This window comes from Pseudonaja textilis, chromosome 1 (genome assembly GCF_049901715.1).
Source record: "Pseudonaja textilis isolate UNSWEBS1 chromosome 1, rPseTex1.2, whole genome shotgun sequence".
Lineage (NCBI taxonomy): Eukaryota > Metazoa > Chordata > Lepidosauria > Squamata > Elapidae > Pseudonaja > Pseudonaja textilis.
Window position 1 is genome coordinate 298,657,504 of NC_141990.1, and position 27,578 is coordinate 298,685,081.

The 27,578-nt window shown below is 37.2% G+C and overlaps 1 protein-coding gene across 2 annotated transcripts in view; it reads left to right on the top strand.

Annotated features, from left to right (window-relative positions):
* DYNC1H1 (dynein cytoplasmic 1 heavy chain 1) overlaps positions 1-27,578 on the top strand; it is a 64,450-nt gene that overhangs the window by 24,962 nt on the left and 11,910 nt on the right. The window contains exons 29-64 of one of the 2 annotated variants that reach the window (XM_026698513.2): positions 1,760-1,919; positions 3,009-3,252; positions 3,591-3,774; positions 4,394-4,606; positions 4,742-4,980; positions 5,097-5,253; positions 7,968-8,195; positions 8,303-8,533; positions 8,685-8,825; positions 10,251-10,484; positions 11,067-11,273; positions 11,539-11,660; positions 12,360-12,525; positions 12,630-12,793; positions 13,198-13,327; positions 14,275-14,408; positions 14,687-14,801; positions 14,909-15,070; positions 15,317-15,531; positions 15,615-15,819; positions 15,974-16,147; positions 16,273-16,392; positions 16,527-16,647; positions 17,281-17,476; positions 18,174-18,291; positions 19,001-19,216; positions 20,121-20,333; positions 20,758-20,885; positions 21,971-22,124; positions 22,768-22,914; positions 23,012-23,162; positions 23,875-24,128; positions 24,263-24,397; positions 24,495-24,589; positions 25,074-25,248; positions 26,670-26,745. In XM_026698513.2, coding sequence (XP_026554298.2) covers positions 1,760-1,919; positions 3,009-3,252; positions 3,591-3,774; positions 4,394-4,606; positions 4,742-4,980; positions 5,097-5,253; positions 7,968-8,195; positions 8,303-8,533; positions 8,685-8,825; positions 10,251-10,484; positions 11,067-11,273; positions 11,539-11,660; positions 12,360-12,525; positions 12,630-12,793; positions 13,198-13,327; positions 14,275-14,408; positions 14,687-14,801; positions 14,909-15,070; positions 15,317-15,531; positions 15,615-15,819; positions 15,974-16,147; positions 16,273-16,392; positions 16,527-16,647; positions 17,281-17,476; positions 18,174-18,291; positions 19,001-19,216; positions 20,121-20,333; positions 20,758-20,885; positions 21,971-22,124; positions 22,768-22,914; positions 23,012-23,162; positions 23,875-24,128; positions 24,263-24,397; positions 24,495-24,589; positions 25,074-25,248; positions 26,670-26,745 — 6,124 coding nt within the window. Of the gene's footprint in view, positions 1-1,759; positions 1,920-3,008; positions 3,253-3,590; positions 3,775-4,393; positions 4,607-4,741; positions 4,981-5,096; positions 5,254-7,967; positions 8,196-8,302; positions 8,534-8,684; positions 8,826-10,250; positions 10,485-11,066; positions 11,274-11,538; positions 11,661-12,359; positions 12,526-12,629; positions 12,794-13,197; positions 13,328-14,274; positions 14,409-14,686; positions 14,802-14,908; positions 15,071-15,316; positions 15,532-15,614; positions 15,820-15,973; positions 16,148-16,272; positions 16,393-16,526; positions 16,648-17,280; positions 17,477-17,862; positions 18,059-18,173; positions 18,292-19,000; positions 19,217-20,120; positions 20,334-20,757; positions 20,886-21,970; positions 22,125-22,767; positions 22,915-23,011; positions 23,163-23,874; positions 24,129-24,262; positions 24,398-24,494; positions 24,590-25,073; positions 25,249-26,669; positions 26,746-27,578 lie in introns of both variants that reach the window. The other variant, XM_026698514.2, reaches the window with a different exon arrangement.

Genomic DNA, 27,578 nt, shown 5'->3' on the forward strand with positions numbered 1-27,578 from the left:
TTACGATGGTGCTGAATGAATGATGGTTATGACCAGTCCTCAAAGTTCCAGCTACCCCAGCACCCCTGTAATCATATGATCATAATCTGGGTATTTAGCAACCTGTTCACACTTATGACTGGTTACCAAGCACTCTACAATCAAGTGATAGCCATATGTGTCCTTTTCTGCTGGTTTCCCCAGAAAGTCACTGGGGGAGATCACAAATCACTGGATGTGATAGACTATAGTAGGATGGATTCCCAGAATAGAGGAAGTGTATTAAGAAACAATGTAACCCAGATATTTTGTGTAAAAGAAAGAGGGTTAAAACAGTCCCTCCGTGATAGTTCTCAGAGTATATGTTAGATGCAAATAGTAAAGTGCTTCAATTTTGCAAGATTCTATCAGTGTGGGAAAGCTAAATAAATCAGCTTGGAGGAATCACCACATGTCATTCTTGGTTTTTCATTGTATTGGGTTAGGATCCCCACCCATATATCCTCCCCAGCTTCTCTGCACTTGGTCCATACAGCCACTCATCTACCTCACACATTCAAGCACCTTGCCTGACCCATACAATGCCTCTTGCAGCCTCTTGCATGTCCTCCCCGACTCGCATGTTTCAAGCAGGCCCTGACCTGTGCTTCAAACACACCTTCAAACATGCTGCACATCAAATACATCCCCTTGCATCCTCCCTGACAATCACTTTATCCTCTCCAAAATTGGACAGGTAGAGACAACTGGAGAATGAGTCCCTTAAATATCCTAGTCCTATACCATGAAGAGATTTAAAGATAGCAGCCAATACATTGAATTACACCAAAAATTTGATAGGATCCAATGCACCTCAAAAATCCACAAAAGTAATATTAGGTGTACTGAAAAAAGTAAAAATTACATGCTTGTAATTTTATTGTTGCATTCTGGAACAACTGCAGCTTTCAGATGATTTTTCAAAGGTAGGCTACATGGGAGTAGAGAGACCATATAGGCTTGATTTAGTCCAGCTCTCCTCCCACTCCAAACTGCAACAAGGCATCAACTGAACTGTGCACCAAACCTTAAGAATAGCCCCAAGAACTCTTTGAAATTAAGAATGGCCCCAAGCACTCTTTGAAATCCAGTAGGGTCCACCAAGCACCCTGAATATATCAATGAAACAAATTTTGCCTCCTTGTGGCAAGGAGCAGCTCTGGAACATTCCAGGGTGATCAAAAACCAATCAGTCCATGACAGAATGATGGCAGTATCTCTTAATTCCAGAGCCCACCACCACTGCTCTAAGCTGGAAAACCAAATTCACAGTATGAGCACTATTGTGATCAGGCCTTTGATGACTTGGGTCAGATCCATACCTGTCATGGTGGCTATGAACAGCCACCTTAATTCTGTTCCTGTAAAAGCAAGTTGAAGTCCCTCAGAACCATAATCCTGGAGAACACCATCACCAATCAGGCCACAGAGTTTCGAAGTTCAGGGAGAAAAAAATGCTATACAGCAAGGAGACTGGTACAATAGCTACAATTCCAATTGTATCCTGGAATACAAATTAACAAACAGGATCTTGCATCTAATTATCTATTATGAGCCTAAAATTTATTGCAAGAGAAGTTCCTGTATACGTCTGTAATATTTAACAAAAGACTTGGGCTATATTGCGATCTTGCCTCTCAAAACCCATGGAGAAAATCCCCGATTTTATAGATGATGAGTTACATCTAATACCTTACCATTCCTTTTCAATTTCATGTTTTTTTCTCTTTTATCTTTTTAGGCAATGGGCCGCATCTTTGTGGGCCTCTGTCAAGTAGGTGCATGGGGCTGCTTTGATGAGTTCAATAGACTTGAAGAGCGAATGCTTTCTGCTGTTTCTCAGCAAGTCCAATGCATTCAGGAAGCCTTGCGAGAACACTCAAATCCAAACTATGACAAATGTATGTATTTTAAAAAGAAAAGCTTTTTTTTGCAATGCTTTAGAAGTTTTTCAAGTAAATAGTTTCTGTATTTCAATACTGTTATTATTTTATGAAATATAATTACATTTTTTGATACACTACAGTTAATATTTTTTTAATCTCAGTTTTTAATATAATATAGCAATATATGTATTTATAAAACTTTTGTGAAAAGAGGTAATTTATTCACTAAGTTATAAAAGATAGCCAGAAAATAAACAGATGGATTTTCTCCCTCTTAAATATAGAAAAACATGGACTAGGATTACTTAAACAAGTGTATATCAAAAATACATCAAATTAGTTAGTTGGTCCCCTTGTATTTAGTATATCATTGTCTTTCTACCGGTGTACATTTCTCACAGTCACCCATACTTTAGTCACCTTCCATTTTGATTACTACAATACAATCTATGTGGGGGGCTGCCCTTGAAGACCATACAGAGGCTGCAAGCAGTCCAACATGCAGCGGCACACAGTTTTAGGTATGTTACCTGAATATCACTGTGCTGTGTGAGCTGCATTGACTTCCAGTTGCTTTCTGGGTATAATTGAAGGTTCTGGTTATCATAATTCAAACCTATGTGGCACAGGACCAGGTTACATGTGGGACTCCCTGAGAGTATATGCCTTTCCAAGTAGGTTAAATAGGGTTGGTGTACTCCAGGTCCCTTCCCTTAAATGTTTCTAATGGTACCTTGGACAGCCTCCCACCATAGAGCAGAGGGATCCCTATCCTTTTAGCCTCCTGGAGAGCTGTGAGCACCTGGCTCTTCCCCCATGCTTTGGGCTAGAATAAGGCATTGATCTGTGAGGATGTTTGGTGTGGTGCCTGGGTGAAGGGTATGTTTTTAACTATGTTTTATGGATTGTTGTGAGCTGTCTAGAGTCACTGTAGGAGATATTCAGCCATAGAAGTCATGAAAATAAAATTGTAAATACATAAAATATACATATACATACATACATACAGTACATACATACATTCCCCAGCCTTTCTGGATTCCTTTTCTGTCAGTTGTTGAAAAGTGAAGAAGTAAAAACTTACTGACAGATGCTTGCTTTCAGCTGCTGCCCCCATTACCTGTGAATTGCTGAACAAACAAGTGAAAGTGAGCCCAGATATGGCAATCTTCATCACAATGAACCCTGGCTATGCTGGTCGATCAAATCTTCCTGACAACTTGAAAAAACTATTCCGTAGTTTGGCCATGACAAAGCCTGACCGTCAACTGATTGCCCAGGTTATGTTGTATTCCCAAGGATTTCGGACAGCTGAAGTGCTTGCCAACAAGATTGTCCCCTTCTTTAAGTAAGTATTATTGTTAACAGAGGGATGTAGGATGATTTATTCTTGGATAACTATGTTAAATCAGATGCTGGCATTACTGTAGTTACCATTCTGTAGTTTCCATTCTTACTAATTTATTATATGTAAATCATATTACATGACATAGCTCAAAACTGCTAACGAATTGCCTACATTGCTATGTATTTTCTAGGGACAGATGAAAGTATCTGAACTATTTAATAAAACAGCTGAAACATTGTGAAGTAATGTTCTAGAATGTGATAATAATGTGTCTTTATCTCTAAAGCCAATGTTTTTATTTAAACATAGTTGTGAGAATGACATCTTTATTTCCCTAGACTGTGTGATGAGCAGCTCTCTTCTCAAAGCCATTATGATTTCGGCTTGAGAGCTTTGAAAAGTGTTCTGGTCAGTGCTGGCAATGTGAAAAGAGAAAGGATTCAGAGAATAAAACGAGAGAAGGAAGAGCGTGGTGAAGTTGTTGATGAAGGAGAAATTGCTGAAAATTTACCGGAACAGGAGGTATGCCCTATACTTTATGTGGATTGGTTAATGCACTCTACAGTTATATCAGACAGATCCTTAAATGCAAGAACATACAAGGATTTTGAATTAATTCGGATTGCAATTGATATTCAGTATAAGTGTGCATAAAATTTCATGTTCGATTCATTTTGAATTCAAAAAAACCAGATTGGAGTACAGAACAAATGTTATATGTTTGAAATGTTTCAAGCTTGATTTTGAGGTTTATACACTTCAAATACAAAATAGCTGGGCCTATATTTGAAAATTTCCAAAATGATTAGAAGAGCCCATTATTGTTTTCCACTTGAAACAGATTCCATTTTTGCTTACGCTACTATTTGTATTCTTAATTCTCTGACTACTATACATGTTAAGTTAATCAGTTAGTAACAGTCACAGTAATTTGTTTAAACAAAAATGCATCTGAACCAACCACCACACAAATAATATTTGATAGTGTCTGAAGTTATCTTAAAAAAAAACAAGAAAAACAAAATGTCCAGTTTAAACTTCAGTATAGTAACTCTACTATATCCAATCTTTGAATCCTGCACTATTAAATAAATAACTACTTTGCTTCTTAGTTTGTCTAATAAATGTTTTTCCCATGTAGATTCTGATCCAGAGTGTCTGTGAAACTATGGTACCAAAACTGGTTGCAGAAGATATACCGCTGCTTTTCAGTCTCTTGTCAGACGTGTTCCCTGGCATTCAGTATCACCGAGGAGAAATGACTGCACTGAGAGAAGAACTTAAGAAAGTCTGTCAGGAAATGTACCTCACATATGGTGATGGAGAAGATATTGGTAGCATGTGGGTGGAAAAGGTATGGCTTTGCAACTGTTATTAACAATCCTATGAGATTTGACTGTAAAAAATTGTCTAAAAATTTAAACAAGATTATTGTAACTGTTGTCATTCTCGATTAAAGATCTTCCCCCATTCTACTCCTTTTTTATAGGTTCTTCAGCTCTATCAAATTACCCAGATCAACCATGGCTTGATGATGGTCGGTCCTTCTGGAAGTGGAAAGAGCATGGCTTGGAGAGTACTTCTAAAAGCTCTGGAGAGACTAGAAGGGGTGGAAGGTGTTGCACATATAATTGATCCCAAAGCTATCAGCAAAGACCATCTCTATGGTACTTTGGATCCCAACACCAGAGAGTGGACAGATGGATTGTTTACCCATGTCTTGAGAAAGTAAGTGTGAAATATATAAGATGATGTGAAAGTGAATAGGAAGATTTCCAAATAAGGTGTTTAAACTGATTCAGAATTTTGCCTAACTTGTACTACATTCTTATCATCTTCTTTAGAATTATAGATAATGTGAGAGGGGAACTACAAAAACGACAGTGGATTATCTTTGATGGAGATGTTGATCCCGAGTGGGTTGAAAATTTGAATTCTGTTCTGGATGACAACAAGTTGCTGACATTACCAAATGGGGAACGTCTAAGTCTTCCACCAAATGTAAGCCTATCTACACTAAATTCATATTATTTCCATGCGATTTAATGTAGCTCCATGTGAACAACAGAGTATCAGAATATTGATTTAATTCTTGTACAGCAGCTTACTGATGTATTCTGTTTACCCCCAAAAAAATCATTTTTTTTAATTTTTAATTTCTGAATTTCAAATATCAAAGTAGAAAAAAGGTGACTTCGGAGTTATCCAACTCATGGGAAAGCAACATTGATAACGTCTGTGGAGATTCTCAATCATCAGGTCATGGTTCTCCCAAAGAAAGTTCAGTTGCCTCTTGCAAAAGCACCTTTTGGACAACATTGATAACTATTAAAAAGAGAAAAGGAATCAAATGACCCACTCAAATCATAAGGTGCTATTAGTCTGCTGCAATTTGCCTTTTTATTGTTCAACTACAACTTAACAAATGAAAACAGTGACTTAACATCTATAAAGCTAGATTTAATGTGGAAAATTTACACTATTCCCCCAATTTATATGCAGATAGTCCTCACTTAGCAATCATTTGAATGATCATTAATGATTATAATCATTAATATAATCATTAATGATTATAATGACCATTTTAAATAGCAATTGAATGAAGGAACTTACAACCCACGCTCAAAAGTTACAGCGGTTGTAGTACCACTGCGAGCACATGATTGTGGTCTGGGCACTTGGCAACCTTGTTTGCCAAGAAACCTACAATCGTGTGATTTCCATTTATAATCTTTCCTGCCAGTTTCCCCAGAAAGTCAGTAGGGAAACTGGCAGGGAAGATCGCAAGCCGCTGCCACTTGCCAGTAGGAATCTGCCTGGTTTATGGAAGCTGGCTGTAAAGGGCCCATGCCAAAATCCTAACAGCACTTTGGCACAGAGCGTTCACAGCACAGGGCATTTACAGTCAGCCCACAGAGACAAGAGGATTTCCCCTGGTTTCTGGGGGCTGGCTGGAGAAAAGTCAAAAAATCAAGAGAGGATTTTCATCCAGAAAGGATTTACAGTCTCGGAGCAGGGAGGCAGCACTGTAAAGTAAGGAGGGTGGGAGGCCTCTGTGGTGGGGGAAGCCCTGAGAGGCCTGGTGCAGGCTGTACACAAGTATTTAGCTGCTCAAGTTGAATTCCTGCTTGAATTTCAACAGAAATTTTAGCTCATGAGCAGAGAGACATTTGCACAGGATCTGCACCAGACCTCCCAGGAAATTCCCTGAGGCATTCCAGGCTCCTTACCCGGGATTACATCTGCTAATGACTCATGAAATCACTTAACCAGAACTAAAGGTGTTGAGATTGCAGTTGTTGAGCAAATAAGTCATCTGATGTCTTTCTTAATGACCACTTTACTTAGTGACCAAGATTTTGGTCCCAATTGTAGTCCTTAAGCGAGGCTTATCTGTACAGATATGGCACAAGTAATTACACATTTAATCAGTACACATATATCAAAATCAATAAAAACTTTAATCTCAAATTCCTGCTTAAAACCTTTACCTACAGAAAGAAACAAGGCCCTTGAAAAGGCATTCCTGTTACTTCTTTTGCCTGGGTTTCTGTAGAAATTTCAACCAGTGTATTCTGAGGCTGTGGGAAGATACTAAATCTCACTGTTTTCTATCTAGTAAACAGGCTTAGGCAGTGAATACTTAGATTTAGGATATATCCTTGTGAATACTTAGATTTAGGGGTGGAAATCAAATGTCTTAACAACTGATTCTATGGGCGTGGCCTAATTTGTGGGTGTGGTTTGGTGGTCATATGACTGGCTGGGCATGGCATGTATGTAGATATTTATGTAAATATTGATTTTTTTTTTATTTAAAAAAAGAACAACTTTTACCTAAAATCAGGCAGAGCAGACAGGCAGATTGAGTTGCTCACAGAATCACAGGTTCACTTAAAGATCTACCATTCTGCAATCTGTTACCTGAATCTGTCGCATAAAATTTGCTTGCAAGCAAACTTATAAAATTTGCTAGCAAGCAAACTCACAAAGTTAACTCACAACACACCATGTATGTAAATATTGAATTTTTTATAGAAAAGAGAGAAACTTTTACCAAAAATCAGGCAAAGCAGGCAGACAGAATCACAGATTCATTCAGAGATCTATCTTTCTGCAATCTATTGCCTGAGTCTGCACTGAAAAATAGAAGCTTCAGTCTTAAGGAAGGTTCAGGTTTGTTTTTAGATTAGCTAGAAAGCAAGAAATCCAATAATTTCCTGCTTTCTAGCTAATCCAAATCTCCACAGCAGAACAGCTGATGGGGGAGGGGAAGAAAAATAGCAACTTAGCAGGCAAGTTTGCCAGGTAAAGAGTGATGGGCAGGGAGGGGAGGGGAGGATCCAGCCAGTGGTGTGATTTGCCGGTTCTCCAAACTTGCCGGTTCTATAGAACCGGTCCAACCAGGTAGAATCTCACCCCTGCTTAGATTCTGTGTCCAGGATGAGTGTGCATGCAGAATATCTACAGTCCTTCTAGCATATACAGTGTGGAGTACTGTACATACAATTTGACTTCCCAATATCTTGAAATAAAGCTCTCCCATTGTGTTTGCTGCAGTAGCTTTCAACTGCCCATGCCAGGAGATTATTTCTTTGATTTTTTGTTTTTTTCGAAAGGAGGAGAGGGTAGTTGAAGAAGGGTGTACTGAACAGATACCATAAAGAAGCCTGGTTTAAATGTTTTCAGAAACCACCCTTTTGTTTTTTCCAAAGGTGCGCATCATGTTTGAAGTTCAAGATTTGAAATATGCCACTCTAGCCACAGTGTCACGATGCGGTATGGTTTGGTTCAGTGAAGATGTTTTAAGTACCGACATGATTTTCAATAATTTCTTGGCCCGGCTGAGAAGTATTCCTCTGGATGAAGGCGAAGAAGAAGCTCAGCGCAGGAGAAAGGGAAAAGAAGATGAAAGTGAAGAAACAGCTTCTCCAATGCTGCAGGTAAACCTAGGGGTCTAGATTTCCCTTACTTCACTACACAAATTTAGCTCTTGTGTTCTGGTATGGTAATTTCTAGCTGTAATGTTACTGAAATGCTTCATTGACAGATTCAAAGAGATGCAGCTACAATTATGCAGCCATACTTCACATCTAATGGATTGGTGATGAAGGCACTTGAACATGCTTTTAAACTGGAGCACATTATGGACCTCACCCGACTACGATGTCTCGGTTCTCTCTTTTCCATGCTTCACCAAGCCTGCCGCAATGTAGCACAATATAATGCCAACCACCCAGACTTTCCCATGCAAATAGATCAGTTGGAACGCTACATCCAGGTAATTCTTGTTTGCTGCCCCATCCCCTCACCAAAATTCTGAGGCAATAAAATTACCAGGCTATTTAAACTCTTGTTGCTGTTTTCCCTGTGTTTCTTAAATACAATCCTATTTCCTCACATCAGTACCGATAAATATACTGTCATTTCAGAGATACTTAGTGTATGCAATCCTGTGGTCGTTCTCTGGAGACAGCCGTCTGAAAATGAGAGCAGAACTAGGTGAATATATCAGAAGAATTACAACGGTGCCTCTGCCTAGTGCACCAAATATACCCATAATTGATTATGAGGTAAAGACAATTTTATTCTTATGGTACTTTTTTTTTAGCATTAAATCTTACTGTGACTGCTGTTCTGATTGCGATGCTTGAAAAAAATGTAATCAGTACTGCAAATCAAATACAGGTAGTCCTCAGCTTATGACCGTTTATTCAGCGACCATTTGAAGTTAAGATTGTGCTCAGTGAACATTGGTTTATGACCAATTCTCAGAGTTCCAGCCATCCCATCACCTCATGGTCAGATTATTGTGATCTTGGCTCTTGGCAACTGGTTTGCACTTACGACTGATAGCAGTGATCTACAAACAATGGGGAAGCCAGCAGGAAAGTCTCAAGTCACTGGGAAAGTCTCGCCAGCCACTCAGCCTTTTCCAGCCCCTCCGCATTCATGCCAGTTATTCATGCATCCTTCCCTGACCTCACCATACCTCCCTTGTACTCTCACATTCTCATACACCCTTCCCAACCCTTGCCATCCTTCCTTCACACAGCTTCCTTAACTTGCAGTGTGCCTCCTATGCACCCTCACAGACCCTTCTTTTCATGCACCCTCTCGCAAATCCTTCTTCGCATATCTTCCCCAACCCTCTCCCACCCACTCAACCAGTCTCCCCGAGCTGCCTTGTCACACAGCCCTGCACACCCTCCCTGACTTACGTTGTGCCTCTCCCACACCTCCTTGCGTATCATCCCCAGCCCTCTCCTATTCCCTCCCTTGCTCCCTCTCCCATTCAGTAACACCCACTTACTTGCTTTCAGCAAGGGAGTCACAGCTTCCTGCCAGCTTCCTTACAAACTTCGGTTGTAGGAAGAACTTTGGTTGTAAAGAAAACGGCAGGAAGTTGCTTCACCTAATGATTGTGGATTTGATTACCGACAACAACTGTGACTCAGTGAGTTCCAGAAATGCTTTATAACCATATCACTTAGTGATAGGAATTCCAGTCCCTATTGCTATCGTAAGTCGGGGACAGCCTGTACCATATTACAAGTAGTTCCAAAGGCCTAGCAACAGTGTACAAAATATTTGATACTTAATTTGCCATACACACCTCTATCTTTTGAGATATGTGCTTAATGAAACTAAGTTTCGATACTAGAGTATCAAAAACACATGCATTCCTGGATTTGTTGCTTAAGCACTATAAAGTAGTATTTGAGAGTAAGTAATATTTCTAAAGAAAAAATATATTTCACTGGTCATTTTGTGGCTGTCTTGATGACATGTCCTCTACACAGAGAGTAATGCCTCCTCAGAACTGGGAGTCATCCAAGGACATTTTATGTTGAATAATTTTAAAAGGCTTTTCAACTTGTTGATAATTTATTGGTGACATTTCTTAATTTTTGAACAGTTAAACGTTCCAGTTAGAGTTAAATTCTTTGGCTGAAACAAAAGGAGAAAGGAGCATATTCTTTTTTTTCTTTGCATAGGTCTCCATCACTGGTGAATGGGTGCCTTGGCAGTCAAAGGTCCCACAGATTGAAGTTGAGACTCACAAAGTTGCAGCTCCTGATGTTGTTGTGCCAACGCTGGACACTGTCCGCCATGAAGCATTGCTGTATACTTGGCTTGCAGAGCACAAACCACTGGTACTCTGTGGCCCACCAGGATCTGGAAAGACCATGACTCTCTTTAGTGCACTCAGGGCCTTGCCTGACATGGAGGTATTTCCCCATTCTGAATATTTGAAAATATTTTAGTGAATTATATTTCCCTGTAGCAGAACAGGAGAAATATAATTCTTTAATCTCAAAGTAGTAGTAGTACCAGTAGTGATTGAGAGCTTGTTCCAGAGCTCCATTTACTTCATTCCAGAAAATTGGATGCCCTTGATTATCTGAACAGACAGATTTTGAGATGTACTGATCATTAGTCACTTAAGTTAGTTTACTTAAAGTAAAACCAGCACCCTGAATTAGAATCCAAAAGAGGAAATATTGCTGATTCAAGACTTTTAAGACCTGTTCTACATACTCATCTTCAAATCCTCTTCAAAGGACATTATAAACCAATGCAGAATACCACCACAGTATGAATTAATGTGGCCTTGTAATACATAAAATCAATATTGGAACCCATTCTTCAAGTACCAGACTTTTAAAACATACACATAGCTTAAAATATTTATTTTGGGATAGTCAACTATCAACAACAGATTGCAGCGTTTTCTAAAATGTTATGCAGGTGAAGGATGTTTTTGGTTCTTATTTTTGTTTCCTCTTCTCAAATTGTTTTTGCCTTTCCAGGTGGTTGGCTTGAATTTCTCCAGTGCTACCACTCCAGAATTACTCCTGAAAACATTTGATCATTATTGTGAGTACAGGCGTACACCTAATGGTGTGGTACTAGCTCCAGTTCAGCTGGGAAAATGGCTGGTACTCTTCTGTGATGAAATCAACCTGCCAGATATGGATAAATATGGCACACAGAGGGTCATATCCTTTATCAGACAGGCAAGTATTAATAAGTGAAAAAAATACCTTTTTTGTGAATCAGGATTAAATTCCAAAGCAAAAGGCAATGTATGGGGTAGAAGCAAAAATAGAAAGGTGTGAAAAAAAGGTGTAAAGTTTTTAACTAAAGGATTTAATTAAAAAATGTATCTTTTGTCTCCATTTTTTTCTGCTTTTCTCCATGCTTTGCATATAATGTGTTTCCCAAAAGGGAACAGCGTGGTATGTCCATCTCTTTTCTAACCAAGACTCTTAACTTCATCAGATGGTAGAGCATGGAGGTTTCTACCGTACATCAGACCAGACCTGGGTAAAATTGGAACGAATTCAGTTTGTTGGTGCCTGCAATCCACCTACAGATCCTGGAAGAAAGCCTCTTTCACACAGGTAATATTTCTGTAACGCAATATGTTCATGCCGACGTAGTCTGATGGGACTTGTATGAAAAAAAAAACAGTTTTAAACAGTGAACATTTTAATGGCACTGAACAGGAGGAGTCAATAGCAAATCCAACATCCTCCAAATGATTTCTCCTACAGCCAGGTTTTTAGTTCTCTATGTAATATTACAGTACCTGTGCCCTTGTTGATGCAATATAATACTGCATTCCTATAATTTGGACTATGGAATGATATTTTCATTAGAAAGTCTACTCACAAAGAGAAAGTAATGATGAAATATCTCATCCTGCACAATTATGCATGATCCTCAGAACCTTCTGTGAAACAAATTTATTGCAGAGTGTACTTGTCAATTATTAGAGTCTATGTAGTCAGTCTACATTTTGTGTGTGTGTGCCTTCAGGTCTGTCTTGGTGCCTGGTCACTGCCTGTACAAGGTGGTTTGAAGTTTGCCAACTTCAGTTCCTGAAGTTTTCTTGGAAAACTTCAGAGGTGGTCTTCTTCCTAGGGCTGAGAAAGAGTGACTGGCCCAAGGTCAACCACCTGGCTTTTGTGCCTAAGGCAGGACTAGTACTCAGGATCTCTTGGTTTCTAGTCTGATTGATTACACCAAACTGGTTTTCTAGTTTAATAAAATACTATTAGATAGTTTTCCTAAATTAATTCCTTTGAATATCTTTTCAGATTCTTGCGCCATGTTCCTGTTGTATATGTGGACTACCCTGGACCAGCTTCACTCACTCAGATTTATGGCACTTTCAATCGTGCTATGTTGAGACTTATTCCATCTCTCCGTACATATGCAGAGCCCCTCACTGCTGCAATGGTTGAGTTCTACACAATGTCACAGGTACCAAGGCTGAAGGTTTTTCACAGCTTTTAATTAAGTTATAGAAAGGTTGGAAAAAGAGGATAGTTGGCACTCATCGTGGGTTTTTTTTTCCCCTCACACAGGAAAGGTTTACTCAAGATACTCAGCCACACTATATCTATTCACCTCGTGAAATGACTCGGTGGGTGCGAGGTATCTTTGAAGCTCTGAGACCGCTGGAAACATTGCCTGTTGAAGGACTCATTCGGATTTGGGCACATGAAGCCTTGCGTCTCTTCCAGGACAGGTAAATCTTAGGGATGCAAAGTTATATGCTTGCTTTTATTTGATTTGACAGTATTAGAGTTAAGACTCAGTAAGACTTACTGAGGTTGTAGCAAATAAAATATTCTGTACCTGACTTCTACTTAAAAAAATTCCACTTTTTAAAAATTATAGACATGATCTTGTAGATGGATCCCCAAGAACAGTCCAGAAAGGATAAACTTGAATGTTTTCTAGGAAATCTTTTCTTCATTTTTAAAGATTTTTGTAGAATCTTTCCTGCAAGATAGTTGGTGAGCAGATTATTGTGAGGATTGTCTCCAGCCTTCTTCATTCTTTTCAGAGCTCTATTATGCTGTTATTTCCCTACTTTTATCCTGGTTAAGTCCTGTCTGCTTCCTCTTTCAATCTCTTGTGTTTATCCAGGCTTGTGGAAGATGAGGAGAGGCGATGGACTGATGAAAATATTGATATGGTTGCTCTGAAACACTTCCCCAATATAGACAAGGAGAAAGCCATGTGCAGGCCCATTCTTTACAGCAATTGGCTTTCAAAGGTAAGAGAAAAACCTATCTTCTCTGAGATTTAGTTGTGCAATGTTCAGTTTATGACATGGAGATATCTTAGGAAATGGAGAATCTTCACAGTAAATAGGTATTTTTAACTAACACAATTAGGTATACTTAAAAGATGTAAAATTACTACACTGCCATTTCTATATCTGCCATTGATACAGAAGATTACAATTCTGTGTGAAAAGTTTTTCACTTATTAAATTAGCCAAAAAGGAAAATAACTACAGTTAATCCATTCTGTTCTGAGGCCACTAGAAGAGCAAAAGCCAGAACTTTAAAAAAAGTGAAAACGAAGTCTCTTGTCCTTAACAGTTACATGCCATGTAAACTTGATTTAGACAGCCTCTTTGGTGAACAGCACATAAAGGTCATTGAAGGCAACCTTTTTAGTTGTACTGTGGTATGTTGGTTTGAATATTAGTTGACCAGTTTTACTATGAAATGTTTTCAAAACTGAGCCTGTGTAGCTGAACATGATTCTTGACAGTCATGTAAACATTTAAATTTAAGTAACTACTTCATTCTTCTATCCTTGAGGGAAAAGGTTATCCTAAATGAAAATATGGGTTGAGATTTTATTTTATATTCAAGTGGTTTTATCTTTTACTGTGTATAGAATGAATAATTTGTGATTTTTTTTAGAATTGTTCAGAATTTCAATGCTACTTTTTTATTATTTCCATTTATTTTGCATCAGCACTTTTCTTGCAGCATCATGATTTGGAATAAATGCCAGCTTTGTTTATCTTTGAGGAAAACTCAAGACAATGATTTCTTAATATGAAACAGTTTTTAATGGGGAATCAAACACCTTCATATATGAACAGTTTATGCATCTTAAGATACTGCCCTGAGCATAGTCAGATTCAGTGTCTATGTCAGATTATGTGTCTACATATAAAAATATTTGTTCTATTTTTTTTTTTAGGACTATATCCCAGTTGATCAAGAGGAGTTAAGAGATTATGTGAAAGCAAGACTGAAAGTTTTCTATGAAGAAGAACTTGATGTGCCACTTGTTTTATTCAATGAAGTGTTAGATCATGTGCTACGAATTGATAGGTATGTATATTACTAAGAAAAATGTATAATAGTAAGTTAATCTAATTTTCATTTTAAGAAGGAATATTATTTAATGTTTTCTTGGATAACTGAATACTAGAGAAGAATCTCAAATATTGTCTTTGTAATGGAAAAAAGTTTTTATATAATACAGTAAGGCTATAATTGCATGTATCTGTAGGAAAAAATCCATATGCAATGAATAAATAATTCCAACAAAGGGAAATGGGTTATACTGGTGGCCTGCATTATATTTACTAAATGAAGTATCTTTTCAGGATCTTCCGTCAACCTCAGGGGCACTTACTTCTCATTGGTGTCAGTGGAGCAGGAAAAACAACTCTGTCTCGATTTGTGGCATGGATGAATGGTCTAAGTGTCTACCAGATTAAGGTTGTTACAATCACTCTTTCAAATAGTAATACTAAAAGCATTTTATGTTACTTTCTTTTTATAGACTACATAAAATAAAAAAATTGACCCACAATTGTGATTCACAGGTACATAGAAAATACACTGGTGAAGATTTTGATGAAGATCTAAGAACGGTATTGAGACGATCTGGCTGCAAGAATGAGAAAATTGCATTCATCATGGATGAATCAAATGTACTTGATTCTGGATTTCTGGAGAGAATGAACACTCTTCTGGCCAATGGAGAGGTAACTTAATGAAAAGCTTAGGGAAAAGCTGGATCTAGATTTCTGTATTTTAAAAATGGGAAAAGCTGTTGTCCCATCGGTTACCATGATCGGCTGAAATTTAATCTCTGAGCTGAAGACCAGCCAGTCTGCATTAAAAGAGTTGTATAACTGTATGTATTTGTGTTGCCAGAAACTTGGAATTCAGCCCTTCTATAAGAGTTTCCAGAATCAATTAGATTTCTAATGTGCATTTTCTCAATACAGGTCCCTGGACTGTTTGAAGGAGACGAATATGCCACACTTATGACTCAGTGTAAGGAAGGAGCCCAGAAGGAAGGCTTAATGTTGGATTCACATGAAGAACTTTATAAGTGGTTCACTAGTCAAGTGATCCGAAATCTCCATGTAGTCTTTACCATGAATCCATCTTCAGAAGGGTTGAAAGACAGAGCAGCTACATCTCCAGCTCTCTTCAATAGGTACTCTACCATTAATATATGATGAATGAATAATTTTCATTCATTCATTTCAAAAGGTGGTAATAGTGTCTTATCGTGTTTAGGTGTGTTTTGAACTGGTTTGGAGACTGGTCTACTGAGGCACTTTATCAAGTTGGTAAAGAATTCACTAGCAAAATGGATCTTGAGAAACCAAATTACATTGTGCCTGATTACATGCCAGTTGTCTATGACAAGCTGCCACAGCCACCATCACACAGAGAAGCTATTGTAAACAGCTGTGTGTTTGTTCATCAGACACTTCATCAGGTAGGTTAGCTTTTCATTTTGATACATATTTTTGTGCTCTATCGGACAGTAGGGTGCAGTCCTAGAAGATAACTGCATTTGTGTTTTGCATTTGTGTTTTGTGGAGGAAATTTTAAAACCTACTGATTTGTACCAACATTTTATTTCATGCCAGGCTAACGCTCGACTAGCAAAACGAGGTGGCAGAACAATGGCCATCACTCCTCGTCATTATTTGGACTTCATCAACCATTATGCAAATTTATTCAATGAAAAGAGAAGTGAACTGGAAGAACAGCAGATGCATTTGAATGTTGGGCTCAGGAAAATCAAGGAAACCGTGGACCAGGTAGAAACCTAATCAAAGGACAATGGAGGGAGGGGAGAAATCATTCTTGATAATCCCTAGAAGTTGTTATGGCACTTTTCTTTAATATGCGTTGACATTATTGAGAATCTTTTTATCTATTCCAGGTAGAAGAACTGCGCCGTGACTTAAGAATTAAAAGCCAGGAGCTTGAAGTGAAGAATGCAGCAGCTAATGATAAATTAAAAAAGATGGTAAAAGATCAACAAGAAGCAGAGAAGAAAAAGGTGAGGACTGTGATTGGTTTAATAATATTGAAAATAATAATTGTAATAATAATATAGTAATTGTAATAATAATATGAAAATAACTACTCCGTGCATGGTTGAGATTCTAATGCACTTTGTATAACTTTCCCTAGGTTATGAGCCAAGAAATTCAAGAACAGTTACACAAACAGCAAGAGGGCATTGCGGATAAGCAGATGAGTGTGAAAGAAGATCTGGATAAAGTAGAGCCTGCAGTTATTGAGGCCCAGAATGGTAGGCAGATATAATGAAATGGGGGTGGGGGACCAATTATATAAATATACATATTATCAGCTTGGGTCTGCAACATGCTCTGCTATCTGCTATTCAACAAACTCTCAGTAATTGCTTGGTTATGGTATATCTCTCACAGAAATTTAATAGGAGCAAAGAAAACAATATTACATTCTAAGCTTAAATCTTTGGGATAATAATTGGAACAAGCAATATTCATGTTCTGACTGCACACAAAACAATAATTGCAGCTCTTCAGAGCTCATATTGCCACTTAAGCCATTGTAGCTATTGATATTATGAGTTAAAAATACAACGTATTAGAATGTAACATGACTTTTTTTTTTTAAAGATGGCTACAGTGAAAGTTACTAAACTGTTAGATGGTTTGTGGTAGCTGATGGTATATCTGAAAAGAGAAAAGTGATTTTTTTTTTCTGGTGCATCAGGGGCACTACTAGAACTAATAGGAAATCTTACTGAGTTTACCCATAAATTGTTTAAATTAAAGTGTGTGTGTGTGTGTGTGTGTGCAAAATTAAAATAATTCAAATCATCTCTGAATTTGCTTTTGCTGTTTTCTCTTAAATCATTTTATTTCATGCCTGGCTGATTGGGTTTGTTCCTGCTTAGCTGTTAAATCAATAAAGAAGCAACATCTGGTGGAGGTCCGTTCTATGGCAAACCCACCTGCAGCAGTGAAGCTGGCGCTAGAATCGATCTGTCTGCTTTTGGGTGAAAGTACAACTGATTGGAAACAGATACGTTCCATCATAATGAGGGAAAACTTCATCCCAACCATTGTAAACTTTTCTGCTGAGGAGATCAGGTGAATAATTTGGAAATGTATTTTAGCTGCTTCTGGGATTGGAATGAAATTGTTTACAGAGACTTCTGAAAGATGACTGTATTTCAAATACAAAATATTAGGAACTGGCTTTTGTTTCATATATGTAAATAAATCTTTAGGGAGAAAGAGTCATTTCTTGCCCTCCACCTCTAACCTGTATCAGGTTGAAGAAGCTGCTTGAGGCCTGTGACATCCATTAAAATGAAGACTCATTTGGAGCAGCCCATATATTATTTACAACAATGACAAAATTGCAGTCTTTGAACTAAATTTCATTCTAATAAGGGAGAATTTCATTCTCCATTCCCATCAGCAGCCTGAAGTTTATGTTGCATGCTCAGTGTTTTTTTCCATCCCTTAAATAGCGGTGAGCTCTATAAAGAAACAGCATCTTATTGAAGTAAGAACCATGGCCAATCCACCTCCTGCAGTAAAACTGGCTTTAGAATCAATTTGTCTCTTGTTGGGTGAAGAGACAAGTGACTGGAAAAAGATCAGGCCAGTTATTCTCAGAGATAATTTCATCAGCAGCATTGTCAACTTTAATATTGAAGATATAAGGTATTTGTAGTTTTAGCTCTACTTAATGTGGTGATGGTGATAATCACACAATTGCAATGTGTACATTAAATGAATATTTGCCTGTATGGTTCTTTAAAATCTTTTGCTCTTGTAGTGATGCCATCCGAGAGAAGATGAAGAAGAACTATTTATCGAATCCAAGCTACAATTATGAAATTGTGAACAGAGCTTCTCTGGCTTGTGGACCTATGGTAAAATGGGCTATTGCACAGGTAACTAATCTGTTTGGAAGGATCATAGTTTCAAAATAAAGAGGGATAAGCTGGGGCTGCAAAGGATTTTTTGGTTCCTGGAAGTTGATAAAACAGTAAGAGGAAAGCAAAATGCTTTGTAAAAAAAAGCAATTTTGGATAAAAGAAAGAAAGAAATGAAAATGCTAAATAAGATAGGACCAAAAAAAGAAAAATGCCATAGTAAAAAAAAAAATGGAAAACAGTACCAAATAGGTTTTGTCAAGTATTGTAGGACAGAAAGGAAAGTACTTTTTCAGTGCCATTCAGACCTGGTAAACAAACTGTCCTTATTCTATTCTAATTTATTTCAGTTTTTATAGTCTGATTTAGTGCTCAAGTACATCTATCTTTCTTAAGCATTCCTTCTGTCAAAATCAAAGGTCAAGTTGCAGACTTAGATTTTTTTCCTTCTCCAATTTGTCCTCTCCACAGAAATCCATAGCTCCACATACATCTTCAAAATCTCCCTGAAGATACCCCTGCTGGAGTTGGTGTGTTTCAATGGGGGTGTGGGGTGTGTGGAGAATTCCTCCCTTTCAGTTTCACAAACTAAGTATTACTTCAGTTAAAATAATCCACTGGATTTCATCTTAGCAACTTTCTCAGTTCAGACTGTTAACATGAGGGTTTATGGAGGACTGTAAAATCCTGAATTGTTTGGAAATTGAGTGCCTGGTCTTTTTTCCAGTTGAACTATGCTGACATGTTGAAGCGAGTAGAGCCCCTGAGGAATGAGCTGCAGAAACTTGAAGACGATGCCAAAGACAACCAGCAGAAGGCCAATGAAGTTGAACAGATGATTAGAGACCTGGAGACCAGCATTGCTCGTTACAAGGAGGAATATGCTGTACTGATTTCTGAAGCTCAGGCTATTAAGGCAGATCTAGCTGCTGTGGAAGCAAAGGTGATGTTTGTTAATTTTTGTTGAGTTCTGATTAGACCAAAGTCAAGAGTTTTATTTTTCTTATGAGCACTGAATTCCATTTTAAATGACTACCATTAATCTTAAACACTTGTTTTGACTTCTGTACTGTTGTGTCAGTACAGGTAGTCCTCACTTAACATTCATTCAGCAACCATTCAGTGTTAATGACAATGCTGAAAAAAAGCACTTCAAAGGTCCTCAAAAGTTTTGGCCCCCACGATCATGTGAACAAAATTTGGGCACTTGTCAACCAGCTCACACTTGAAATCAGGTTGCAGTGTCCTATAGTCATGTGATCACTATTTATGTGATCTTCCTTGTCGGCTTCCCATAAGCAAATTCAGTGGGAAAGCTGGCAGGTCACAAATCAGTTGGGTAAGTCTCCTCACACCCCTGGTTTTTATTCATTCACATGCATTATGTCTTCCTTCCCCTCCTTTGCTTACATACACCACACCCGATCTTTCTACATTGACATGTCACCGCAACACTGCCCTTCCCCCAATTTGTATGCGGTCTGCACCAAGACTCCCAGGCCCTCACCTCCTACCTTTCGCACTTTGTATTTCTTAACTGGGACTTAACAGCCAACACATCTCAGTTACTGACCAGAGGCCTCTTTGAAGGGTAGAAAACTAATGAGGAAGTGTACTATTGATGTTAATCACAGTTCATGATATGTTGCAGAGCTTTTCTCAGCTATGTTTAAAAAATTTTACCATTTTCCTAGAGATCTATACTTTGCTCTTACTTCTCTCTTGCCTCCCATTTCCCACTGATACTGTGTTAGGGTCAAGTTTTTAATAATAGTGTTTTCTTTGAAAAGACATCAAGAATTTTGAGTTCAGTTTTTGTTTGAATATATTCATTGCTTCACTTCCAGGTAAATCGTAGCACAGCTCTCTTGAAGAGCTTGTCTGCTGAACGTGAAAGATGGGAGAAAACAAGTGAAACCTTCAAGAATCAGATGTCCACAATTGCAGGAGACTGTCTGCTGTCAGGAGCATTTATTGCTTATGCTGGTTATTTTGACCAGCAGATGCGGCAAAACCTGTTCACCACATGGTCCCATCACTTGCAACAGGCAAATATTCAGGTAAAAAAAATTCATGGAGTTTTTCATGGATGAAAAATTCATCATAAAATCATTCACCACCACTTATTACAAACAGTTGAGTCACTTATTGTGTGGTATTGTATGCCAACAGTTTGGAGCTTTCAGTATTTTGTTCCTTGATATATAAGTAGCATTAGTATTTACAGCTGAACAGCCTAGATCATTTGGAATAGGTTTGTCTAATACTACTCGCTATTTGGATTAAAGATATGCATACTTACCCAAATTGCAGTCAATAAATAAAGGATATTGATGAAAGGTTAACAATATTTTATGAGGGTAAAACAGGGTAGCATAGTTCAACGTAGCATAGTAATAGAAAGGGAGCAAATACGTTTATTAACCCATAGATACTTGTCAATTCTTGGCTTCTCTTGAGTAAATCCTAATGCTCATTTTACAGTTCCGTACAGATATTGCTAGAACAGAATACTTGTCGAATGCAGATGAACGTCTTCGCTGGCAAGCAAGTTCTCTCCCTGCAGATGACTTGTGCACAGAAAATGCAATTATGCTTAAGAGATTTAACAGGTACTTTACTTTTCATCAGCCAAATTTTCATCCAAAAAACTGTTCAGAAAAATACTATTTTTAACACTTGTGGTAATTATTCCTGCCTAAACCTTTGTTCCTGTGATTTTATGATTTTCAGCTATTTCTAAGGGAAAGAACATTAGTTTTGCTATACTCCTAGGACAGAATGTTGTATAAATATTCTGATACTGTGGTATTTCCAAGAATATTCTGATGTAGTATGGAGAGAATGGCTAATGTTTGTAAGCATCTTTTTCTCTAAGAATAGCACTGGGAATAATACATTTATATATCTTATTTCATATATCATGAAAGAAAGTCATTCCCAGAGAAATATGTTCCAAAAACATAGTGTGCATAGCTATACCATTGTTTTAATAAACCAGTGACACTGGTTTTACGAAAGAAAAATATGCCATCTAAGTATCTCTTACATAAGATGAAAATTTCTAAATTTTCATCCAAAAAGTTATCAGCAGTTCTCAGCTATCCCTTCCCATATGATTAATGATTTCAAAAAAGTTCAAGATATCAATCAGTTCAAGCATTGTTTAAGAATAATTACAAAATGTCTAGGCTACTTGGAAGATTTATAAGAAGATGGGCAAAATTAAGTATTCATTAGGTATGTGAAGATTATGTTCTAACAGATTAGACAGTAGCATAGTTTAAAATGGAATTTTCAAAGATATATCTTACATACTTTGAATAAATATTCACTATTTCTCCTCAAAAACTGCAGAGTGGCAGTCAGATGTTGTTTGACTGTAGTATGCCTGTTAGAAGGGCAAGATCCAATAGAATAGCAGATTAAATAGAAATTTGGAAGCTCAAGGAAATAAAATGTTAAAGCAACAGAATTGTTTTTTTATGTGTGTATAAATAATAAATGAAATTTTTATAGTTCAGTTTTCAGCATTCATCATGAATTTGAATCATGAATTTGGTACCATAGCAATGGCATTGAAAAAATATCTAATACAACAGTATTAAACTACCTTTTTAAAAATGACTCCAGTGAATATATGAGCAAAATATCCTTCTGTTAGCTTATTAAAGCTTAATAAAAAATTACATTTTAGGTATCCCTTAATTATTGATCCTTCGGGCCAAGCTACAGAATTCATCATGAATGAATACAAGGACCGTAAAATAACTCGTACCAGCTTTTTGGATGATGCGTTCAGAAAGAATTTGGAAAGTGCCCTGCGATTTGGTAATCCTCTGCTTGTCCAGGTTTGTTGCTGTTGCACTTTTTGCTTTCAAAAACTAAGGAGAGTTCATATAATTATTAATTTTGATTCCTTAAAATTCATGCTGTTTCTGGTAATTGGTAAGTAAAATTTAGATTGTAGAATAAATATATCTTACAATAGTTTCCATCAGTGAACAGTTATTGAAATTATCACATTGAAAAATTTAAACAGTTCTGAACAAAAATTGGGGTTGTCAAACCATAAAATGTTGGTTGCAGTGTTACAATCGGAATCCCTTTCCTTATATTCACACATGCTACAAACAACACATTTTTAAAAGATTCAGCTTACTCAAATGCTAGATTTGTCTAAAAAAAAAGATGAGCCTGAATTTAAGACATGTACCTATCTAAATGGAAGACAGGATAAAAAAACGATCTTCATTAATTTATTTGTCAGCAAATCTCAGTAAATTATTTTAGGCAAAATCTAGTTTTCTTCAAGTAAATAGAGTATCTGAAGAAAATCTAGGTAATCCTTAACTTATTACCACATTTGGGCCCGGGATTTTGGTCACTAAGCAATACAGTCATTAAGCAAGTCATAGCTTTCTTTCAGAAACTAGTTTAAGAGGATTTCTTCTTGATAACATGTATGCCTGATCACTATGTCATCTTGTCTAGGATGTGGAAAGCTATGACCCTGTTCTGAATCCTGTGCTGAACCGTGAAGTCCGTAGAACTGGTGGTCGAGTTCTTATCACTTTGGGAGATCAAGATATTGATTTATCACCATCGTTTGTAATATTCCTGTCCACCAGAGACCCAACAGTAAGTAATAAACTTGTTTTATAAGGCCAGTAGTAGTTAATGGCAGTGGATAGGAGAGGCTACTTAATGGTTACATTGAACGTTTTGTGTTTTATAGGTTGAGTTTCCACCAGATCTCTGTTCTCGTGTGACATTTGTCAACTTCACAGTAACTCGTAGCAGCTTACAGAGTCAATGCCTGAATGAGGTACTGAAAGCTGAAAGACCAGATGTGGATGAAAAACGTTCTGATCTCCTCAAACTTCAAGGTAGAGTCACTAAAAAAACCAAATCCCCAACCTTTTTAGCACCTAGAGAGCTGCAGAAAGAAAGAAATAGAATTTTGTAGGAATAGAATTTTGTTTCTATTCTATAGCAGGATCAATTTCATTAGCAAACAATTGATAATTATAATTCTGCAAAATTGAGATTCAGTTCTATTGAATATGGCTACCCAGAACTCAAAAAGTCGGATTCTTGAGTTTGTTTATTTTCTACCAATTATAAGAGAATGGGAGCAGATCTCATTCCCTTGTTAAGTCTTTTTTTTAAAAAAGCAATCATTTTCTATCTTTAAAAAAAACCCTTCATTATTAACATATATTTGCACAGATATCTTATGCTTCAAAAAAAGTTAAATTTACTTAGGCAGAGTGCTTAAAATTATTTTGTGTTGTTTAAAATTATTCTTGTAGGGTCAACTCATAGAGTTCAAATTAAATAGAATCCAAAGTATATGTGTGTGTATGTATTTTATATGCTGTTCTCAGTATCCAAAATGACTCTGGACGGTACATAAACTTAATAAATATAGGTATTTCACAGCAATTATCAGTTCAGACTCATAAATTATTCTTATCTCTATTAAAAAGTAAAACTCATTAGAATTGTTTTGCTGTTGCTTTGTGTCCTCTCTGTTAAAAGGTAGGCTGGTCAGAATGCAATTCAAGTTTTGTTTAAGGGTCTGTGTTATTCTTAAAGGTGAATTCCAGCTGCGTTTGCGGCAGCTAGAAAAATCTCTTCTCCAAGCCCTCAATGAAGTAAAGGGACGCATCTTGGATGATGATACCATCATAACCACTTTGGAGAACTTAAAGAGAGAGGCAGCTGAGGTTACTAGAAAAGTGGAAGAAACAGATATTGTCATGCAAGAGGTGGAGACAGTGTCTCAGCAATACCTCCCACTTTCTACTGCATGCAGCAGTATTTACTTCACAATGGAGTCATTGAAGCAGGTACAAGAGGTTTTGATTTAGGCTTCACTTACTCAGATTTCTTTTTCTTTCTTTTGTAATGCTGCAAGATGCCATTTCCATTCAAGTTAACACGTTACTTTTAACACTCTTGTTCCATTTGAATTCTACCTTAGATACACTTCCTGTATCAGTATTCTCTTCAGTTTTTCTTGGATATCTATCATAATGTCCTGTATGAGAACCCAAATTTGAAGGGAATTACAGACCATACCCAACGCCTTTCTATCATCACAAAAGATCTGTTCCAGGTTAAGTAAAAGCATTTTGTACTTCAAAACAATTCAGACATTTTTTTTCCTGTTCACAAACTCTACAAAGCTGATCTTCCTAATTCTGTATTTCTAGGTTGCATTCAATAGAGTTGCTCGTGGCATGCTACACCAGGATCACATAACCTTTGCAATGCTGTTGGCTAGAATAAAACTGAAAGGCACTATGGGGTAAGCAAATTCACTTACTAAACAAGTCGGTATTGAAGAGTGAAGTCTTTCCAAAATTTAAGAATTATAGGAATTTCAGGAAAAGCAAAACTAAAAGCACTCCAAAAGTCAGACTAAAGTTGTATCCAGCAGTAACATTTATAGATTTAAAGTTTCTTCGTGCAACCTAAGAGGACAGAGGGACACAAGGAATTCCTTCTCTGTTCAAATCAATAAAAATAATGTCAGAAAGGCCAATTTGGATTTTCTTTAAGAAAAAAAACTGAATGAAAAGCAGGGTTTAACCTTTATCTGATATCTCTTGCAAAAGATTACTCATCAAGTTTAATTGCTATTTATGCAACAGACATACGCACTTCAGTTATGATTTTCCCAGGTTTCTTGTGCATATCAGTAATACGAAGTATTATGCTGCTTAGGGAGTTAGTTAGGTTTCTTTGTCTTTGATTGTTCTCAGTGTGATTTTCTTCTGTTTCAATTGAAGGGAGCCTACATATGATGCAGAATTCCAGCATTTCCTAAGAGGGAAAGAAATTGTACTCAGCAATACGATTCTCCCCAAAATTAGTGGCCTGACGTTAGAACAGGTGGAAGCTATGATGAGACTAAGCTGTCTTTCTTCATTTAAGGACCTTGTTTCTAAAATTAGATCTGATGATGTAAGACTACTTTTTAATATGTCTAAACTATTGAATTTTAAAGTTCATTATTAATGCAAATAAGAACATTTCATCCACTTTAGGGCATTGTATGTGTGTGTGTGTGTGTGTGTGTATTTGTTTTCTGAGGTTCTCGCGGGTATTTGTATGTGGATCTTTGGTTGTTTGGGTTTTCTCCCGCGTAAGATTCGAAGTATGAGAAGCACAGAGCCAAAGACACAAGCCTGAAGATGATGAATGAGACTTCATCGAAACGTTGCCTAGATACTTCGAATCTTACGCGGGAGAAAACCCGAACAACCAAAGATCCATACACACACACACACACACACACAAAATATATATATATATATACACAATATATATATATATATATATATAGATCTTTGTTGTTTTTTCCGTACACATAAAAGTATATATATATATATAGCAGCGCTACCAGTGGTGGAACGATTGGGTGGGGCTGCACACACCACTGGCAGTTATATATCCGAGACAAGCTGATATATATATATATATATATATATATATATATATATATATATATATATATATATATATATATATATATATATATATATATATATATATATTTGTGTGTGTGTGTGTATGTTGTGCCTCCGAGGTTTGAACCAGGTTGGTCAGCAGATGTAGGCTCAAGTGATGAAGAAGATCTGGCATTGAGATTTGAGCCTGCATTGCTGAGCGATGTTGAGAGGAGTCTGGGGGAGGAGGAGGAGTTGAATCTGAGAGATGAGCCTGATTTATTAGAAGTTTCAGAGGCGTCTTCCTCTTCTGGAACTCCCTCCCTGATTGCACCTCAGGTGTTAACTGTTAATCAGGAAAGTGTGCCAGAGGCTTCAAGCGATGATGAAACTGCCGGATGCTGGCTTGATGCAAGGACTAGGAGAAGATTGAGACTCAATTAGAAAAGAGACGTCCAGCCAAGGATTAATTAAAGAGACTGACATGCCCCATTCAGGGGATATATAAGGAGCCTGTTAACGCCTCTCCCCCGCTTGAAGCAAAGTGTATTTTTGGTGCGAAAGAATTGCGTATGGCTGCAGCGTTGTGATTTATGGACAGTTCAGACTTGCCAGACGGATTCCAGGAAGACTGTCAAGGACTGTGAAAACAAAAGCAGTTAACTCTCTTGGGTCTGATTTTGTTTGCTTGAATATTTGAACTTTGGATTCTCACCTGTGGATACAGGTGAGACAGAACATACATACATGTGTAGATAGATAGATAGATAGATAGATAGATAGATAGATAGATAGATAGATAGATAGATAGATAGATAGATAGATAGATACCCTTGATCTGTCTTCATGTGAAGAAACTCAGTGGTCTTAGATCTAATACAAGATTCTTATGTATTGCTTCAGAAATAATAAAATTTAACTGAATCTGACCTACAGCAATTCTGCATTTGGCTGGATAGCAGTTCTCCAGAGCAGACTGTACCCCATCTTTGGACAGAAGACAAAACTACAAGTAAGTTCATATTTCTTCCATCTCAGTTTTGCTTTGTTAGTTGTTTGTGGAACACACACCAGAAGAAATTGCATGAAGAAGTCAAACATATAATGTCTGGAAAAAGATAATATCAAATTAATCTGTAAAATATAGTTTGTTAAATTATTGATTTTGAATACTGAAAAGTGGTTATTTAAAATAGTATATTAGCCTAATATCAGCCAGTAATGTCTGGGTTTGAAGGTGACATAAAGGATCCCTTCGCAATGGGAAATATATAATTCGGGACCATTCAGACTTACTAATAGCCTACAATAAAGCTGTTATCAATAGAAAGGCAGGTGCATTATCTTTATTAAGTCAATGCGCTTAACAGTGAATTCTGATTTAAAAAATGGAGTCAACGTGGATTTTGGAATTCATGAATTTCTGACTTTGAATGGAACAGTATTTTCCTTAGAGGAATAGGTGTGCAGAGTAGGTGTTCTGATTCATCTGTCACTCAAGGTCTGATGGGCTTAGAAAACATTTAGCCAAACATTAGCTGGCTTGCACAGGATGTATTTGATCTCCTTCTGTGGAGGCATCAATTTGTATTACCTGCTGATTAAAACTGGTACATAGCTGGTGCTAGTGCTTGGAACATCATTCCTAAAGAATATCATTCCTTAAGAAATTGCTCTAGCCTTGAGTAATAGATAATAGATAACATTGATAGCTCATCCTCCAGGTCTGCATGTGGATCTGTTGCATACCTTCACTGGCACAGGGTTCTTTTCTCCTTTCCCTTTTTTCTCCACTGCAGTTCACAAAAGTGTAATCCCACTTGCCCAAGGTCATTTGTAAAGGAT